This window comes from Coffea arabica, chromosome 4e (genome assembly GCF_036785885.1).
Source record: "Coffea arabica cultivar ET-39 chromosome 4e, Coffea Arabica ET-39 HiFi, whole genome shotgun sequence".
NCBI classification, from domain to species: Eukaryota; Viridiplantae; Streptophyta; class Magnoliopsida; order Gentianales; family Rubiaceae; genus Coffea; species Coffea arabica.
This window is the reverse complement of record NC_092317.1, coordinates 224,618-243,376: the sequence shown is the minus strand read 5'-3', so window position 1 is coordinate 243,376 and position 18,759 is coordinate 224,618. Positions and strand designations below refer to the sequence as shown.

Below are 18,759 nucleotides of genomic sequence, written 5' to 3'. Positions count from 1 at the left end.
AATTTCATTAAAGTTCACAATACTGAAGAACAAAATATGAAATCTAATTTCAGAAACACAAATTTGAGCTGTTACAACTAAATTTCTCCTGTCTTTTATCATGTCCTTTCATTCCAGCAAAATTACAATTTCTTTTTAATCCCAGCCCAAAACTTCCCCATCTGGGGGAGCCACGACTATCCTTTTTTAAGTTTCAAGTGAAGACACAATTCAAAAAACCACTCTATCCTCCTCTTCCTAGGTTACATATTCATCCCATCAACAACAATGAAGCACCAGCATCTATACCTATGACGTACAGTGAGCTCTCACCAACTGGAATAATTGGTCGACCAAACTATTGTCTCTAATGTCCTCCTTGACCCGGAACCCAAAACGGCTTCTTTACTGCTCAAGCTCTCTAATACCAATGGACTACTCTGCAGCTCATGTCTAAGTCCAGAATAGACTTCAATGTCGGGAATAATAAAAACTTCATTCAAAAACTTTAGTGGTCGCCAAAACGACCTTCTTTCCTAGCGCGGGATCTTCTGTCAGGTTTATGTAGTCCATCTCCACCAGACGACTTCACAACTTCGTCATGCCGGGCTTTTATTTTTATAGGGTGTGCTTCGGTGTTGAACACCCACTCATCGAGTGATATTACTGATGAAGGTGAGAAAAGAAGATACAGGTACTTCAGCGTCTCTGCCAGAAAGAAGCTCTGCATCATGTTGTCTTTTACCCCAGTATTCACCTGACAATATCAGCAAATTAATTCGGTTCCAAGTTATTAAGCATATGGAAGAGCATGCATTCATGAAAACAACCCAGAATTAGAAAAAAAAAAAAAAAAAAAAAAAGTTTGCACAATGAAACAGCATCTTCCGATGATACCTTTACGTCATTGTTTACATCAAAAGCACTATGTAGCTTAAAATGAAATGCAATTGCTTCCACAGTATACGCCACAGTAAAAACAAGAAGTAAAAACACTTGTAGCTCAAAAGAACTAGACTAATCTGATGTCATGATTGGGGAAAGCTTACATCCTTTAATCCAACATATCCTGACTCTGTGCGTGAGTTCTTCTCAAATGCTTCAAATATGTTCCAGCCCCACTCTTGATATGTCTTATTGCCAGTTAAACGCCACAGGTAAAAGAGTGATTCAACTGTCTCAGGCCTCAATATGTTCCAAGATGTTCCCACACTCATATCCTATTAATGTCGGATGAGAAAAACCATGGCAAGTATCAGAGTGAGTTCCTTTCCCGGGCATAAAGCTTAAAACATAAATTGCAAAAGTTTTAAAATCCCAGGATATAAGAACGTAACCTGTCCTGCATTGAAAAAATAATTCTCTCCAGCCAGTTTTGTTGGTGTTAACTGGTAGAAATTATAACATGTCCAAGCAAGCTGTACAAAGCCAAAAAGTTGACAGTCAATCATAGAGGTTAACCACTCTGTCAAGTCAAGATTAACAGGAAAATAATGGCATGCACAACAATTCTCATGAACTGAAGATTCTGAGAGTTTGATCCACCTCGTTGCCAATCAAAAAATTGCAAAATAGAAAACAAAAGCACCCCACATGAAAAGGCTGTGAGGCCATGTATTGCATGCAAAAAGGTAACATAGAACAGTGAAACTATTATTCTAAAGCAAGTCAACCAACCAATGCTCAATGAGTAATAGCCAACACAAAAGTTTCTCAGACTCGCAAAACTCCACAATGCACATCCCACAAGGAGACAAACATATTAAGACAAGAAAGTCACATTACAAATGCGAGTAGCAATAATCAATTAAGGGCAAAAATAGGTATTCATGTTAAGCTCGTTGCATATTGGAGATAATACATAAATTAAAAGAAAAATATAACAATAATAGTTGCTTCCTACATTAAATTTAGGCAACAATTGGAGTTAAACAAGCCTATAATGTGGTCTAATAGACCACTACAATCTTAAGTATCCATTCAACACTATATCAAAGTTTCACGATGACAACTGTTTGAGGAGGCCTATACAGAACATGAAATTATGAATCACTTAAAGACTGAAGTACACATTCACCTCTTCAGCCAGTGACAGGAACTTTTGAGACTCATCAGAAGCATAACCAGAAGACCCTAGAGCTAACATTCCCGGAGCAAAACATGCTAATTCATCCATCTGCACATAATTTTGAAAGACAAATACTATAAATTAATAATTACTCCTGCACAAAACAATTAGGATATTTAGTACTTGCAAGTTCATACGTCACCTTGTCAGTTAGAGAATTTCCCATCTTCTCACAGATATATGCAAAGGACGAAGGGGTAGTTCTCTTAACCAAGCTTGAAAGACCTTTCATTGATGTCTCCCACATTTCTCTGCTTGCAGATTCATGAAAAGAGTTACTTCTCCAGGATATTCTAAGTTTATCTCAAAGTGTGAAAAAGAACTTAAGACAGCAAAGTAAAGAAATCTACCCCATGCTCAACAACAATGCAATGAGTAATACGTACATCAAACCTCAATGTCATTAGTCTCTCACTTTGAGCTCATAATACTTTTTTCAAATCACATATACGTGACTTTTCTTTTACCTGTATTTTCTCAGGATAGTCGACACACTTTGATACGAGTCTATATATATATAGACACACACACACATTAACATCAAAATAGAAATGTGAATGCTTTGCAGAAAGTATGCCTTTTGGGAAAAGATCGATACATCTAAGGAAAGAAATGCCAATGGTTACCTGTAATGCTTTACAGAAGCAGTTCTGTTTCCTTGTATCCACACCTTGAGTAAATATTCATAAAAGCTGCCAAAGAGGAGCTTTTACCATTATTATTCAAATTACAAATAATACGAAGTAAAGAAAAGAAAAAAGTATATTGTCAAAGCCATGGAAAGGAGATACACAGAAGAGAACTTTGAAGGGACCTAAATGAAAAACAAATGCTATCTATAGATTATGAGATATATACTAAGCAAGTACTGCTAAGGAATGTAAACATATTGAATAGATTGTACCTGTCCCCCATAGCCCCAAAAGTGACGGTAGAATAGGATGTTGTGCCCCTCTGGGGATTAATATAGATGGGAAGCAAACCATCAGCAGGAAAGGTCCTATTAAGAACTAAAATAACATTCTCCACCTGAAGTAACAGATATCAATCATCAGCTGTCTGTCAGAAACTTATTGGAAAAAAAGGTCTATCCTTATCTAACTCAGCCAATATCCTTTCTTGTTCGAGCACCATAAAATCTTAATATACACTTTGACTATTAAAACTTCCACAAAATGTTCATCTCTCTTTGTCTCTCTCAGACACGCAGAAGAAGGAAAGGGGGGAATGGGGGAGCGAATTACTTGAAAGTGTATGGGGCTATTTTTTGGATACCTTCTGCTGATACTTTGGGTTTCCAGTCCTTTGAGAAAGAGCAATAAACTCCAGCTGCTCTGTGCCAGAATCAGCTAAAATACTATCACCCTGAGAAGAGGTAAAGTTTTACACAATGCGTCATATGCATACTCAAGGCATAGACATGACAATGAACAGAGACAATGCAAGTAGTTCATGCAGAGAAGTAGAGATACAGAAGTTGATTGGGAGATACATGATTTAAATGGAAAGCAAGCCAGGATTAATAAGAGCAATGTAAAGCTCAATTGCCATTATATAATTGTGAAGAAGCAGGGAATATTCAGATCATTATTGTGGCAGGTATTGCTATTATTATATCGTGCAGCTGAGTCTTGAAAGGACCCACAACAATTTTGTTTTGCTTACAAGTATAGCAAAAGGCACAGTTGGACAATGAACTTGAGTCTAAATGTTTCATGAAACAGGAAACAAATTAAGATATGTATCAACTTACACCAGTCCATCCAGGATTATGCGGATTCCCGTGAGCCAAGTTAATAACGTTATAAGGAATGCCAGAAGGTGTGTCCCATGCAGGCAGGAGCCTATCCGCAATATCCTGAGCCTTTTCAAGGAAAACCTTATCCCCAGACAGATCATATGAACTGAGAAGTCCTCCCACCACTCTGGATTTTGTTATGAAACATTCACAAGTAAGCATCAGTAATATGAATGTCTTGTCTACCTCCATTTAGAAAGTTGACAAGAATTTCAGAAGTTAAAACTTATAAGGAAAAGATGAAAACACAAAACTAAAAACACACGAAACATTAAACCTTATAAAGCAACCTTATGGTTGTTTCAAACACACTTGCATCATAGTTTTTGTTAAAATCCAAGGAATTTGCAACCCACCTGCCACCAAATGACCAGATAAGATTAGATAGGAAAAATGGGTAAGCAAATACTTACCGATTAAAGACACTTTGCAATTAAAAAATCACCTTACTACAGTAAAACTTTCAGGAGGGGGGAAGGAAAGCAATTTTCTTTATTCGACATAATGTATCTATGTGCCCATCAAGCTAGTTCTGGGTGCAACGTACACTACTTTAAGGAGTTAACCACATCATATTTAAGAAAATTTGTAGCTAATCACAGCTAATAATCCCCATTTGTGTCTCTATTTGCTTCCTCCACATTATAACTCAGATAACTTATTTGTCGGTAAATCATAATAGCTATTAATCCCCATTCCTATCTCCTATTTGCCCCTTCCACATCGTCACCCGGGTAACACATTGGGGACTCTTAACAGCTAAATTTTACTGCAGGCATATAAGTTGATTAGAAGTCAGAATTCACTTAGTGTTCCAATAGGCTCTTCAAAACCTGTGTTGCAACAGTAATGAAATTTCTGTAGCATGGAGGCCATTCAAGAAACAAATACAAAAAGTGAGAGGTAAACTAAATCAACTGAATCAAAACAGATTAGATGAGAACAAACATTCAACTAGATGTTTTTTTGGGGATTATACTTACTCTTTGGCTCTTTGGAATTGTTCATCCAGTCCCATTATATACAGCGTATCAAGAGAATCGATCAAAGTTGCTCCAAGGCCACCAAAGCTATCAACCCCATTCTTGGTTTGTGGCTAATAGAGAAAAGAATCTACAACTTAATAATAAAATTTATACACAAAGGACTACTTTAATATGATCACTTTGGTTTTAAATCAAAACCAAAGACCATTTATATCTTTTCTTCCCTCTTGTAACTCAAAACTGTCCACAAAAAATGCAAGATGCTGAAGAAAGTAACATGAAGTTGGCAGCTTCAACAAGGATGACAGAACTTCAACAATTCTCGAATCAGTCACAATTAGACCAGATATGAACTAAAGCTCCAGAGCCAGCATCAATCTGCAGACTAGCTTAGTTTAAGTTAATGTCCATTTAGCAGGAATGTAACCAGTACCTGAAGTTCATCATGGCCCCATGCATATTTTTCATAAGAACTCCACGCGTGTATCATAGCATCTCTCACTTTCTCTCTTCGCTGAGTAGCCACAGGGTCCTTTGCAGCATCATTTCCACTCCTTGCACCACTACTTTTGTGATCGAAGTTGAACTTTTCACTTTGAACAGCATTACCATTCTTTGATTCTTCCAACTGCATGCACAAATAAAATCTTTACAGAAAAATCCAAACAAAATGTGAAAACGTAGAAAATAAATTGGGAAGAAAGCACCTAAGAATTCATTCATTGGCACAACAAAAGTACTTGTACAGGATTACAAAAATCGGAAAACAATCAGCACGAATAAGCAATTCTTCAATAAAATAATGAAGTTCAATAACTGATGACTTTTGTACTTGGCGCCTCCGCTAACACAACCAGATTAGATTTGCACAGCTTCACTGAAACCAGAGAAACAACAAGCATATAAAGCTTGTGCTAATTCAAATAAGGCCAAAACATGAGGAGCACAAGAGAAGGTTCTGAATAACTAAGCATTTATATCAAAGACTTAAAGCAAGCCATATCAAGTCCTAATGAACAGAGCAAGAACATGTGCCAGGGCATCTGAAAGGCTGAATCATGAAGAGGAGCAAAAGAAGAAAAATATAAATCTACAAGGAAATTGAGGAGAAATCATTACCAAATTTTGCAGATGAATAATTTCTTCATTCAACTTGGAGACCTTTTCCTGCAACATATAAAGAGCTTACTCAGAAGCATGCAAAGGGAAATTATCTCCCTGGAAAAATATATCATAATTCAATTACAGACCTCATTATAAAGCACAGAGAAAAAGACAGGTATGCAATATAATTTCATTCACCACATAAGCATGGGAAAAGGGTTCCAAAACAAGGCAGTTCTTTTATCTTTTGTCCCGCTAGAGAGATAATTGTCTCTAAAGTCGAGTGATGTAAATTGTTTCTCAGCACGCAATTACAAGAGCAACGCCAAAATGGTACCACGATGTATAAAAAGAGTGCTCAAGTAGCTCTCAAAATGTTAAAAGACTTTTGCAAAGGGAGATATAGGACAAAAATACTAATGTCTTCTTGGGTGAATTACGACGTATTTAGAATGAACTGATTTTAATCCCAAACGAAGCATACAAGATTCTGTTAGAATCAAAAGAAGCTTTCATGCAATTGTTTTCGATATATCTTTACAGTTACACGGACTATCTACTAGCATAAGAGGAATTAAAAGAGCAACGTAACTCTAATTTCATGGGACTCCTCCTCGAGAAGAAGAGAAATTGGGAACAGTGGTTTTAAGTGTATGAACCTATCAAAGATGCATTTGATAGCATCTGAGCTTCAAAAGCAACGAAGCAATGAGCATACACTTATCACCGCCACTTTCCGACACTGTGTCAAAATGTGATGACGTAGAGTGCAAATCGCACGTAATATGATGAATTAAAAAGAATTGAACTTTGATGTCAAAGACGAGAATTTTATGAAAGCAAGTCAGATAAATTACTCATGGGTCATAAGTGAAGGTTGATTCCTTGGGGGAATGCAGGAAGCAAGCAAATTAAAGCAAGAAACTTGAGAACAAAAGAAGAGCTACCCCTAAGGCAAGCAAATTCAGATTGATTTTCATGGCGGCAACAGAAATATGAATTAACCTGCAACACGACCGAAAATAAGCAATAACAAAAAGAGAGAAAAAAAAACAAAGCGAAAGGTGCAATCTTTTAGTTTAGTCGGTAAATTGGCGGGGAAGATAGGATAGGAGGGGGATGAGGGTGCGATACCTGGTGGTCGTGGACAAGAGTATGTCGATCCCAGACGACCAAAGTGGCGCAGACAAAAACCATAAACAGCAAAGCCATTCGCTTAGGTCGCTTGAGGTAATAGGCCGGATTGAAGTATCTCCAGCGGTTGGATGTCCCCGACGATGACGATGATGATCTACTCCTTCCCATTTCCCTATTCGTTATTGATTATACGACGACGACTACTACTACTAGGACTACTTTATTTGGAAGTAATCGGGAAGCAGCAGTAGTAGTAGTATAACAATTTTGAAATCAAATTATGGCTCCTTCCTAATTTTTGTGTTGTTTTCTGGTCGGGGTCATCGGAGATAAAATGGAGGGGAAAACAATAAAAAATATAAGATTTTGAGTAAATATTATATAGTATATAAAGAAAGAAACGGAAGGAATCGAGAAAAGGAGGAGGAAGAATTGTGAAGCAAAGAAAAGGAGAAGTGGATCGGGCGGAAGAAGAAAGAAGGGTCTGGAAAAAGCAGCAGCTGGAGCGAGATCTCTTCTTTGGGTGTTGGTCTCCTCTCGCGGCTCCTCCAACAGAGAGATTATTATTTATTAGTGGGAGTATAATGTTAGTTATACGGCCGGCTCAGGTCCAAGAATTCGTCTGCAGAACCAGAAAAGGAATTCAGATTGACCCGGATCACCACCACCGCCACCGCAACAGACTGAAATTAGAGCGACTCGCCCGCCAGAACGGCTTAACCACTCCTTCTACCACCAAGACTTCACGACTTGACTTTGGCAGGCATCATTCAATTTCAACCCACCCCATTCAATTTCAACCCACCCCACCACCACGCCACTGCTTTTTTATACTACTAATAATAAAATATAAAAAATAACAATAATATATGTTTTACCCTGCTGGGACAGTAGTACTACTAAAATTAGCAAATGCAGGCAGGCACCGTGGCAAATGCTCTCTCTTTTCTTTTCTTTTCTTTTCTTTTCTTTTCTTTTCATTCCCATCCTCCCAAACTAGCTACTAAATTTCGGGTTGAAAATTTGTCCTATATTAATTAATTAACTAACTGTTAACTGCCCCTCAAACTCAAACTATTACTAATTGTTAAGCACTAAGCATCTCGCAGCCAAAAGTTACAAATTAGATGTTTCCAGAGCACCCCCAATTAGATGTTGCCAAATAAGCATCAGTGACTATTATCTTTGACTGTATCCAAAGACTGACTATTCCATATGAATACGATCCCTCCTGCGGCTGAATTTCCAGTCGTTCAGGGCCCCTTTGGATTGCTAATTTTTTGAAATTTTTGTTAAAAAAAATATATGGTAACAAATTAGTAATATACATATATATATATATATATATATAAAAGGTAAAAAATTATTGAAAAACATATTCACAAAACACGTAAAAATTTTTCTGGAGTAAGCTACCATCATCCACACCGCTTCAATTCGATTTTCTTGTGAACAACGTCATGCTCCGGTTACTTAAATCTTCACACATGACACCCACCAACATCAATCATTTTTCCATTTGGTTGGTCGAATTCTCTATTCTATGAAATAATAAAAGCATATTATACTAAATATCAACCATTTCCAGGGTTTCTTTCTTTTTTTTTTTTAAAAAAAAAATATCAACCATCACAAGAGATCAGATCGCTGGTAAATTACAGCAAGGAAGCCATGCCCATCACCACAAATAAACAGTGTGGGATTTGTTATTGTCACAACCAAAAAGGGGTTTCTACTTCTGCCAATGCCCAGTGCTTCAACGTTCACAGCACAACCAGCTAATCCATCCAAAGCTTATATTATATGCTTTTCCTCCTTTTCTCATCAGACACCCAACACAGAGCTGGCTGTTCTAAATAAAAGTAAACTAACATAGCATGAAAATATGAAGAGCCTTAAAATAAACCAACGAAAAGATCCGATGAGTGAAACAACTAAACTCGGCACATACAGATACAGAGATGATAACTCGGGGACGACAAACATCCAAAGCCGTAACTCCAAAGTAAAGTCTCTGCGCAACACAATTAATTCCAGACGCTCTATCGGCTCATCAAACCCAGTCTAGCGTACATTTCTGGTCATGGTCACAAGATCGGGAACGTGGTCATGACGAGTCGTTTCCGTTTCCGTTTCCATTTCCGTTTCCCGCAACTCTGATACCCGTTTCATCAGCTTTGAAATTTCCGTTCTGCCAAAAACACAAATTCGAAACGCGACAGAAAGTTGAATGTAAACATGGTAAAAGTTGCAAAAATCAAATAATATAACTTAAATAGAACCCTTGCCCACCTCATCACTCTGGTTAAGCGAAGAATTTGGTCCCTGCACACCAGCCCCCTTTGAGAGGTCCCTCAAAGCTCCCTTCAATTAGCAAACACGTAACATGAGTAATACACACCCTAATAGCAATCAACAATTATAAGATTTATTCGATCAACTAAAAGCATGGTGTCCCAAGCCATAAACAAATGTGCCAACAAAATTCAACATTAACCTAGAAACTTCACAATCAGTGATTATTCATGAAAAAAGCCAGCTATTAGAGAGATATAGAGAGGAAAAATATAAAATTAAAAAAAAAAAGCCCTAGCATTAAGCAGTGAGAACTCTAAATGATGGTACCAGCATAAGCTGGCAATACCCAAGTGTCAAAGAACAATACACGTTTTACAAGGAACTCCGCCAGATATTTTAAATGTGAAAAAACAATGCACATTTTACAAGGAACTCATACAGACATCAAGACAGAAAGCTGGCACAAGTGAAGATATAAGCCCACAACCGAGACGATTAACTAGCAAGCACAAGATGATACGTGAAATAACAAAAATATAAGAAAAGAAATCATCTGAGGAGAGTGTTCAAACAACTGTGGCACAAAAACGCATTTGATATGCCAAATATTAGAGAGAGAGAGAGAGAAGGGGGGGGGGAGAGAAGGAAACAACCAACACAACCTTATTCGCCCACATAAGTCCACATGCATTACAGAGAGTCCTAGGTCCTTCAGGTCCGCGGCGCATCATTGGAGTAGATTTCTCACTGATCCCACAATGCCGACAGCTGGCATAAACAAACTAATGTTACAGTTCAATTTCAGAACATGTCAATAATCAAATTAATAAGATAATTACATCCAAGAACTGGAAGTAAAATAAAAATATTCGTAGGACCCCGGTCTCTAATCAATCAAGTAGCAGGAACAAAGTCCGCGGTTGTCCAAATTCAACATTCTCATTGGATTCAAAAATTCAAAATCATTGAATGGCAATTTTTTTCATTACTCATACAACAGAAAGTCCAACTAAACAATCTTAATATTGAAACAATATAAGCTCTTAGGGCCCTTTCCAGGTTCTAAACAACAACTGTTGTAGCCAAACATTAGTTTACTTGGTCATTAAGCCAACAACTTTCAAGTTTCTATCCAGGTTGCAGAGAAAGGTTTGAAGTTTCACATCTAAATTGAGCATCCTCTTTTCATCAACGAAAGGAGATTAAAGCTGTCCAGCTTATCAAGATATAAGGATATGTTTAAGTTCATGCTAACCCGTAACCCAAATACTTGGCATAAGAATGCCCATAAAGGCCTGCAAATCAACTGTTTAAGTTGATAAAGGATCTAAAATGTGACAATGTGACCTGGGGAACAATGTACTTTTACCATACCAAGAGAGCTCCGCAACTGGACTTTTTTTGTTTTTCTCATTTCTGGTGATAAAAAAGTGCGAAGGATTAAAGAAAAATGGATATGTAAAAATAAAATTAAAAAATCTAAAATCTTGCCACAAGTTGGTTCAAGTATATATAACGTGTGTTCTTTGAGATATAGAGGTAATTATCTATGCAATTTTATTTAATTTCCTTATAATAACATGACTGAGAGAATTTTATTCCAAGGTTAAAAGAGGACAAGAAAAAATGAAAGCGATAGAAGCATAGATGGTCATACTTTAAAACAAAGAGGCAGACAAGTGAGGTTGAAAATCTTGTTACCACAATACCATTAAAATAAACATATGCACAAATACTGGGAGAGAACCCAACCATCATCAAACAGAGAAGAAAGAAACAAAGATAAACACCAGGAGTGATGGCTAAGCAAAAAGTTAACATGAGAGGAAAACTTACGAAATCTCTTGATTTTGGGATGCACTGGCATCCAAACCCCAATTCTGATTAGAATCCCAGCTTGAAGCAGCTGATGCAGCATCATCATTACTGGGTTTTGAAGATGTAAATTGACCTTTATTCCGTTGCATCCTGCAAAGCGACAAAATCAGTTAAGCCAGACATTCAAAAACTTCATATATCAAAATCGGACTTCAAAAACCAAACATTTATGGTCAACACAAGGTACAGGAAAGTTTACAGAGACATGCAACCTCAAGAATCAACTTAATCATGCCAATCCCATCATACAATTGGGCACAATTCAATAAGCACCACTCGCAATGAAGTATACAACATGGACAAGAAGTATAAGTGTACAATATGCTGGTTCTATAAATGCAATATACTCATATAGTCCAAGTGATTAACCTCAATGGAAAACAAGATATATAAAAGGACAACTAAAATGAAGCTCATAGATGTTGGATTCCCTTATTTTGGAGCAAGAAGTGAACTGGTTTTTACTAAATCTTGATGAGGGACTATATTTGCTTAAGCTGATTTTATATGAATTTAATGGCTGCAGAGGAGAACAAAGATCGTCATACCTAAGAGCAACCTCTTTACGAACAGTGTAACGAATTTTCTTGTCAAAATTTCGTTCTTTCCGCTTCTCCCGAAATCTGATCAATGAAGCTAACCTCTGAGGCACATTGAACTTCTCTGGAGTGCTAGATATGCCCTGTTCATATTGATGATTAATCAGGTAGCATAAAAATAAAAAAAATATACATATTATACATAATAATGGAGACGTAGACGTTGTATCCATACCCTATTACCATGAGTGCTTACTGGGTTAGTAGGCACATTCAAAGGGACTTCACGACCCCCTAACAGAAGAAGCACAGCTTGAACCTGAAGCAAATGAAAGAGAGTCAACACATTCCCTCTATACATCAATCATACGACAAAGAAAGGCGCACTCCAAAGTAGAGTTATAATACAAAACCTTTCGCCTGATTACATACAACTGTCTCTCAAATTCATTGAATCAACTCATAATGTGGTATATGCTAACTAAACGTCTTTGTTTCCGTTTGTGGGTGGGTTGTTTGTTGTTGTGGGGGGGGGGGGGGGGGGCAGAGAGGGGACTTTGCCTGGATTAAAAAAACAGTAATACTGCAGCTATGCTTGCTCCACAACTTTCAAGTTAATCTACACCTGACATCTTCGATCTTTGAGGCAAAGTTCTTCAAGCACTTTTGCAGCAGAAGGATGCAAAGGCATGCAAACAAAAGGATCACACTTTTTCATCAAGTAACAAAATTCCTTTGTGGCAATCTTTATGAAGAGCCAGAAACACAAGGGCAAAAAGCAAAAAAATGATTGACTTGAGTATGAGAACCGGTAAGAAGAGGGTAAAAGAAGGGGAGCTACCTTTTCGGGAGAGACAGAATCAAAGACGTAAACTTGGCCCTGAAAAGAGAGTGTGAGCTGATTATTGTCATTAGTAATGCTGCCACTGGCACCAGGAGGCACCAAAGCACTATGGTTATCCGATAAAGTCGCCTGATCAGTTGAAACATCAGCATCCATACATTCACTTCCACCAACAACTGCACCACTACCAGTATCTTCATGCTCATCACCATGATGGTTCATTATATGGCCACCATTACCCATATGGTGCAGGACATGATGATGATGATGATGATCTTCCTCTTCCAAGTAATGAACTTGCTGGTGCATCGTTCCCGCTTGGCCTCCATGTATTCCGCCTCCACCCTCCATCTTCACTCTCAAATTTATTCCAAAACCAACACCTCAGCTAATATTCTCGTCTGTGAGCACAACCAATTCACCTCTTTTTCTATTTATTTATTTTATTTAAAATTGGCTTTTCCAAAAGCACCAGAAAGAGGGGGGGAAAAAAGACACAAATTTTACAGGCATATTAATTGGTGGGAAAAATAAAAAGAAAGAAACAGAAACTTAGATATGTGCTTACAAAATTAGCATCCGAGCGGAGGGTAGATTCAGCGAAAAATCAAGCCTCGGGAGTTTCCCAAATGGCGAAATGCAAGTCTTTAAAAAAAAAAAAGAAAAAAAAAGAATGGGAATAATCTCCGACTGTTACCGGCAGGATGACGTCGATCTTGGAATTGAAAGATTAACGGCCGTGATTGATTGGGTACAGGAGAGTTGGGGGGAGCTCGACGTTACATTGAATCAAATTCTAGGGTTTACAGATGCAATTATGTGCGAGGGCCTGCGATCTCATTCTCAATCAATTTCTTTCTACCAAAATTTAATTTCAGCCGCTTTTGGCGTCTAAGGGGTGTTTTACACCTTTTATTATTATTATTATTATTATTATAGTAGCAGTAGTACGTGATAAAATGATGAAATACTCCACTGCTGCCACTGGCAGTGGTAGTAGTTATTACTTATTAGATATTCATCCCTAACAACAACTCTCACACTACCTTGACAATTATGAAAAGCCTTGACAATTACTCCCACACTACCATTTCTTTCCAAAGTAAATTACTAGCATCATGATTCACCATCATGTTCAATTAACTTTTTCTTTCTTTCAATACCAACAAATTAAAATGCATTCATTTAATTTTAAAACCAGCTAAGTATTCATTCAAATATATATAAATATATATATATATATATATGCATTCATTTAATTAAAATGCATTCATTGAATGCGACGTACATTCTTCTCTTTCACTTTTATTCATTAATAAATTAATATTTAATGATATTTTAAATTATTTTAAAATATTTAGCGTCAGTTAAACCTGTATAAATCAACTGGAATCGTCACAAACCATAACACTTTTATTCATTAATAAATTAATATTTAATGATATTTTAAATTATTTTAAAATATTTAGCATCAGTTAAACCTGTATAAATCAACTGGAATCGTCACAAACCATAACATGCACTTTTTCTACCTATTTTATTTATACATTAATACTTGATTTTTATCGCAACGAATTTTTTTCCTTTATTAACGAAAGCAATACATTAAGATACTCTTTATAATATATTTACACATGACACTCAACTCATAAATAATCCTTCAAAATTTGTTGCCCTTGAACACTTTAGGGAGGGCGGGCGGGCATTGAGACCTTGCTAGTGTGTGCGTGTGTGTATATGCATGTCTACTGCTAAAATTTACTGAAAACTCTTGCATCCCCCGGCCGCAATGCAATAATAGTATTCAATGGATTATTCTTGCATTGAATAATACACTAAGTATGGCAATGTGAAATTAGAAAAGCTCAAATGTATAATTAAGCATAACAAAATTTAATCTCTTTAAAAGTATAATTACCCATAAACAATTCAAGAAATCTTAAGGATGTGCCACATCTCAAACTCTGAAATGATGATTATATCAAAGTGTTGTTAATAATCAATCATCTAAAGTAGAAGTGATAAAAATAAATCAACACAATTATCTAAAAAAAAAAGAACCCACTCGCACAAAGAAAACCGCAAAAACCCCCATCCAACAGAGTACTACCAGTACCAGAATTCTCGAATAGGGCAATAGCATTGAGAACAAAATCACCATAAATTCTCACAAAATCTAAGGTACACCAAAGTTGCTTTAAGGTGACAATTAAAAGATGAAAATAAAAAATTGATCTAAATACGATGCTAAATCACGTCTACAAAAGGAGTTGTGCATAAACTTAAAAATCCATCGGAAAGGACCTCCAAAATTGTAACAATGATTCATTTATTACTACAATCAATCTAGTTCATTCTCCTGATAAGTTCATTGATATAGTCTTCACGATTGCCAGCATCGCCTCCTTCAACATAGTGATTTCTCTTCTTCTTCAAGCCACCAAGAGGCGCCTTAAGTTTGAATGGCCAGAGAAAATTGTTTGCCTCCTTAAAGTGAGGTCCAACTGTCAGGATCTCATGGGCAAGGTCTTCAATGCAGATAATACCATGTTTTCCCAAAGCCTGTCACACAAAGCACAGGTTGGCAACGCCTCTGGAAATCAACACGGAGAACAGAACATGTGGCATAGTTCAGAAACAAAGTACCTGTTCAATGATTGAGTTGTCAGTCAATGCTATTCTCTGCTTGTTTACCTTGCCATAGCCTCTCTTGTAAATCAATTCCTTAACACTCTTCAAGTTGGGGTATCTGCCAATGAGTAAAAGCAAAGAATTTTCAGCTGTCAATACGCCCAGAACACCACCAACATATACATATGTGTAAGTGCACAGAATTGCAAGTGAGAACCCACCCATAAGCAACGTAAGGCTCAACTCGGTGTAGCATATTCAGCGTTGCCTTGTTAACCTTTAGGAATACACCATTAAATATCTGCAGAGGAAGAGCACAACAGTGAAGAAATCAAAATGGCAAAAAGGCAGACAATAAAATTATGTACATACCTAAAGAATAAACACCAGAAACCAAAACGAAAAACAAATCAAATAGGTCGAAATCTCACTAAGGCAAGGACTAGGAGAGTCCAAAGTCCAAACCAATCACCCCAGTATAGTGTTTTTCTAAGATAAATGCTCCAAACTTGTCATTCCTTGTTATTGCTATCAAATTAATCAGGATGATCATGCATTAATCATTGAATAAAAAGCCCCTAGGAAAATGTATGAAACAATAAATCTGGGAATAACTTATGGTTGCCAATGTCTCATTGAGTTAGAAATGAATAAATGACTGTTTTAATGCTACAAAATTCCTCCAGCTCCTTAAAAAGCCAAATGCACATTGCTTTAGTTCAACAATGACAAAGCTGTGATTAGGCTGATACAGGTGATGATTCATCACCAACCAAATAAATCAGCAAATCAACTGCAGATCAATGGTACAAATTTCGCATATCAGCAAACTGCCCGTGCATTGCCTAATGACACCAAAATCATGCAGCTGAGCAGTTGGAGAATGATCTAATGGAACTTACAATTTCACAGTTATTTTCAGAAACTTGGATGACAGGAGCATTCTGAACTTAACCCTCAACATGTATCAGGGACAAAAAGTCGTTTCTCAACTAGTTGCAATTAACTAGAAACTGAAATTATTTGTCAAGTCATTTCTCAACTTGGTAGAAATAACTAAAAACACAACCACCCTAGATCCTGCCAGAATTATTTTATACATAAAGCTTTCTAAACTATTAAACAAGAGCAATGAGCCAACACAGGTATATATCCGCAAATCACCTGTCTCAGGCGCAGAAGCTGCAAAATCTTCTTGGTCCTTGGATGCATAGCATTGATACTGCAATACACAAAGTTAGAATATTTTTTTTTAACTCATTCAGAACTAGCAAAGCAAACTTGGTTGATAAATCAAATATTAATACATACCCTCGAATGCGAACAATGAAAAGCAACTTCGCTTCCGGGTTGACATAAAAGCCTCCTTTCAACCTTGCTTCACGTTTCAACTTGATAAGCTCCCTTTGCTGAACAGAAATAACAAGTTTTGAGTACAATGTCAAAGGTCCCATGAAAGTAAGAAAAGGCTACCTGCTCGGCGTACTCCTTAGCATACTGCTTAGCTCGGTTGTAGATGAGCTTGCGGTTGGCAAGGTTCTTCTTCTTAGCAGCTTCAAATTCCTGCTTTTTGGCCAATGCCCATTCTTCGTTTCTCTTCTGTTTCTTCAATACTGACTCCGGGACTCCCTTTGCTTGTTCTTCAGCCATCTCTGTGTAAGAAGAGGGGAAAACGTGCTGCTAAACAATCATGTTGAAAAGCATAAAAAAATAATCAAAGTCAGAGAACATAATTGTCAAACCAAAACGCTGGTGCTACTCGATCCACATTCTCAAGGAAAGACGTGTGCAATTCGAGGGTAATACATGAATTTACATAATAATAGGTGGTGAAGAAGCAAGAAAGTGTTGTCACATGTAACTTCGAGTATAGCATATAGTTCACCACTAGGAAACTAGTGGGTGATAAAACTGCAGATGTTGCATTTGCCACAAGTACAATCACCAGACCCTGCACCCTCAGCATCCAACTACTATAACAGTCAATATTAATGAGTGAGAAAAATTCACACGGTTTCTTCGATTGCATGAACGGAAAGAAGACAAAATTAGATGCAACACTCGGCCATTGACAATAAATACATGCTTAGCAGCAAACTCAGAATATATCCTGCAAATGGTAATAATGAAAAGATGACACCACAAATTATTATTTTTTAAATGCATGCTTTCGGAAATCAATAACCACTAAGGCTACGAAGAAATAAAACCCAGAAAGTAACGATCATAAGCTGTGGTATCAGAAGGCATTTTTTCAAAAAAAAAAAAAAAAAACTGGGGGCACCAGGTTGTTAAGTCCAACACAAACATCAGATGTGCGCAGTTTTTGGGAACAAAAACTATAAAAATAAAAAACCAAACAAATAAAAGAAGTAAAAAGAAATGCATATAGAGGAACAAAACAACACAACACAACGTAAATGTCGAATTCTTAAATCAGTAAAAATCAGCAGCCCCCCATCTCACACAGATACGATACCAAGATGTATCAAACTTTGATAACATTTTCTTCAAAAAAAAAAAGAAAGTTATTTTTATGAACGATTCATTTCTAAAACCTTCTCTGCCTTTAACGATGCATAGAAATAAAAAACTGACTTAGAAACTTACAGACAGAGAGAGAGAGAGAGAGCCCTGCTTGCTAACCGGAGGCTGCTGCTGCTGCTTCACTTCCTGGATGAATTGGGTACAGCCAGTAAGAAGTAGGGTTTATAGTACAGCAGTTTTGGGCTCGATCATTGGTCGTCGTCTAATCTATCCCCAGGTCACAACAACGCCTTCAAGGTAAGGATGCCTGTGTAACTCACAATGATTGGTAGTGGGCTTCGGCCTTTATTCCACAATTAAGTTGACCATGTTGGGCCTGCTCGCTAGAGTGCGAACTTCCTTGTTTACTATCCTAGTCCAACTGTTCACGTTATTTATTTTTTTTTCTTTTACGATTGTTCACTATCCACTCATTAAATATATTTGAGATGTTAAATTTTTAGAACAGTAAAATTAATTCAAAAAAAGTGGATAAATATAAATGAGGATAATAATTAGAATAAATCTTTCTTACACTGACGGTGTATACATTATCATCGTTGGATTCATGACATGTGTATAAAAGTTGAATTTCAAATTCAAATTTTGCATATTTATCATTCATCAAACGTTGATAGTGTATATACTGTCAGTGTAAGAAAGATTAATCCTAATAATAATTATTATGTATATTTACATTATAAGTTAAATATAATATAAGTGCATCAATGAGTGGTCATTAGACACTTGTAAAAAAAAAAACACTCGCAATTTAAAAACTTGACTGCTATTTTCAATCACACCATAAATAACTTTCACGCGGTTTAAATGATCTAATGATTCGATAAACAATTAAAAATTTTAATCATAATTTTCGATCCCTTTTATTATCAATATTTAAACTTTAAAGT

At 36.7% G+C, this 18,759-nt stretch overlaps 3 protein-coding genes across 7 annotated transcripts; all 3 read right to left on the bottom strand.

Annotated features, from left to right (window-relative positions):
• Positions 1-23: 23 nt before the first annotated feature.
• On the bottom strand, positions 24-7,940 carry LOC113742156 (mannosyl-oligosaccharide 1,2-alpha-mannosidase MNS2-like). The gene is made up of 14 exons (XM_027269896.2): positions 7,130-7,940; positions 6,011-6,058; positions 5,325-5,519; positions 4,889-5,001; positions 4,196-4,261; positions 3,861-4,032; positions 3,383-3,472; positions 3,012-3,136; positions 2,734-2,799; positions 2,250-2,358; positions 2,057-2,155; positions 1,317-1,397; positions 1,029-1,199; positions 24-736 (listed from the first exon to the last, which is right to left on the bottom strand). Exons 1-14 carry the CDS (start codon positions 7,298-7,300, stop codon positions 488-490), a joined length of 1,755 nt encoding a protein of 584 aa, XP_027125697.1. The 5' UTR covers positions 7,301-7,940; the 3' UTR covers positions 24-487.
• A 754-nt stretch (positions 7,941-8,694) lies between these two features.
• LOC113742840 (GATA transcription factor 28) lies at positions 8,695-13,650 on the bottom strand. 3 transcript variants are annotated; one of them, XM_027270843.2, is made up of 8 exons: positions 13,260-13,644; positions 12,689-13,042; positions 12,083-12,166; positions 11,857-11,990; positions 11,267-11,398; positions 10,093-10,198; positions 9,425-9,496; positions 8,695-9,323 (listed from the first exon to the last, which is right to left on the bottom strand). In XM_027270843.2, exons 2-8 carry the CDS (start codon positions 13,040-13,042, stop codon positions 9,240-9,242), a joined length of 966 nt encoding a protein of 321 aa, XP_027126644.1. In that variant the 5' UTR covers positions 13,260-13,644; the 3' UTR covers positions 8,695-9,239. The 3 variants fall into 3 exon arrangements, with proteins under 3 accessions (XP_027126644.1, XP_027126642.1, XP_027126645.1); XM_027270841.2 differs by having other exon boundaries at positions 12,689-13,148; positions 13,260-13,643; XM_027270844.2 differs by having other exon boundaries at positions 12,104-12,166; positions 12,689-13,650.
• Positions 13,651-14,812: 1,162 nt separating this feature from the next.
• LOC113742727 (large ribosomal subunit protein uL30y) lies at positions 14,813-18,127 on the bottom strand. Of its 3 annotated transcripts, none has more exons than XM_027270655.2 (7): positions 17,933-18,127; positions 16,796-16,999; positions 16,634-16,731; positions 16,487-16,544; positions 15,544-15,623; positions 15,338-15,440; positions 14,813-15,253 (listed from the first exon to the last, which is right to left on the bottom strand). In XM_027270655.2, the coding sequence occupies exons 2-7, from the start codon at positions 16,970-16,972 to the stop codon at positions 15,038-15,040; spliced, it is 732 nt and encodes a 243-aa protein (XP_027126456.1). In that variant the 5' UTR covers positions 16,973-16,999; positions 17,933-18,127; the 3' UTR covers positions 14,813-15,037. The 3 variants fall into 3 exon arrangements, with proteins under 3 accessions (XP_027126456.1, XP_027126454.1, XP_027126455.1); XM_027270653.2 differs by having other exon boundaries at positions 16,796-16,974; positions 17,933-18,093; XM_027270654.2 differs by having other exon boundaries at positions 16,796-17,002; positions 17,933-18,074.
• Positions 18,128-18,759: the final 632 nt, after the last annotated feature.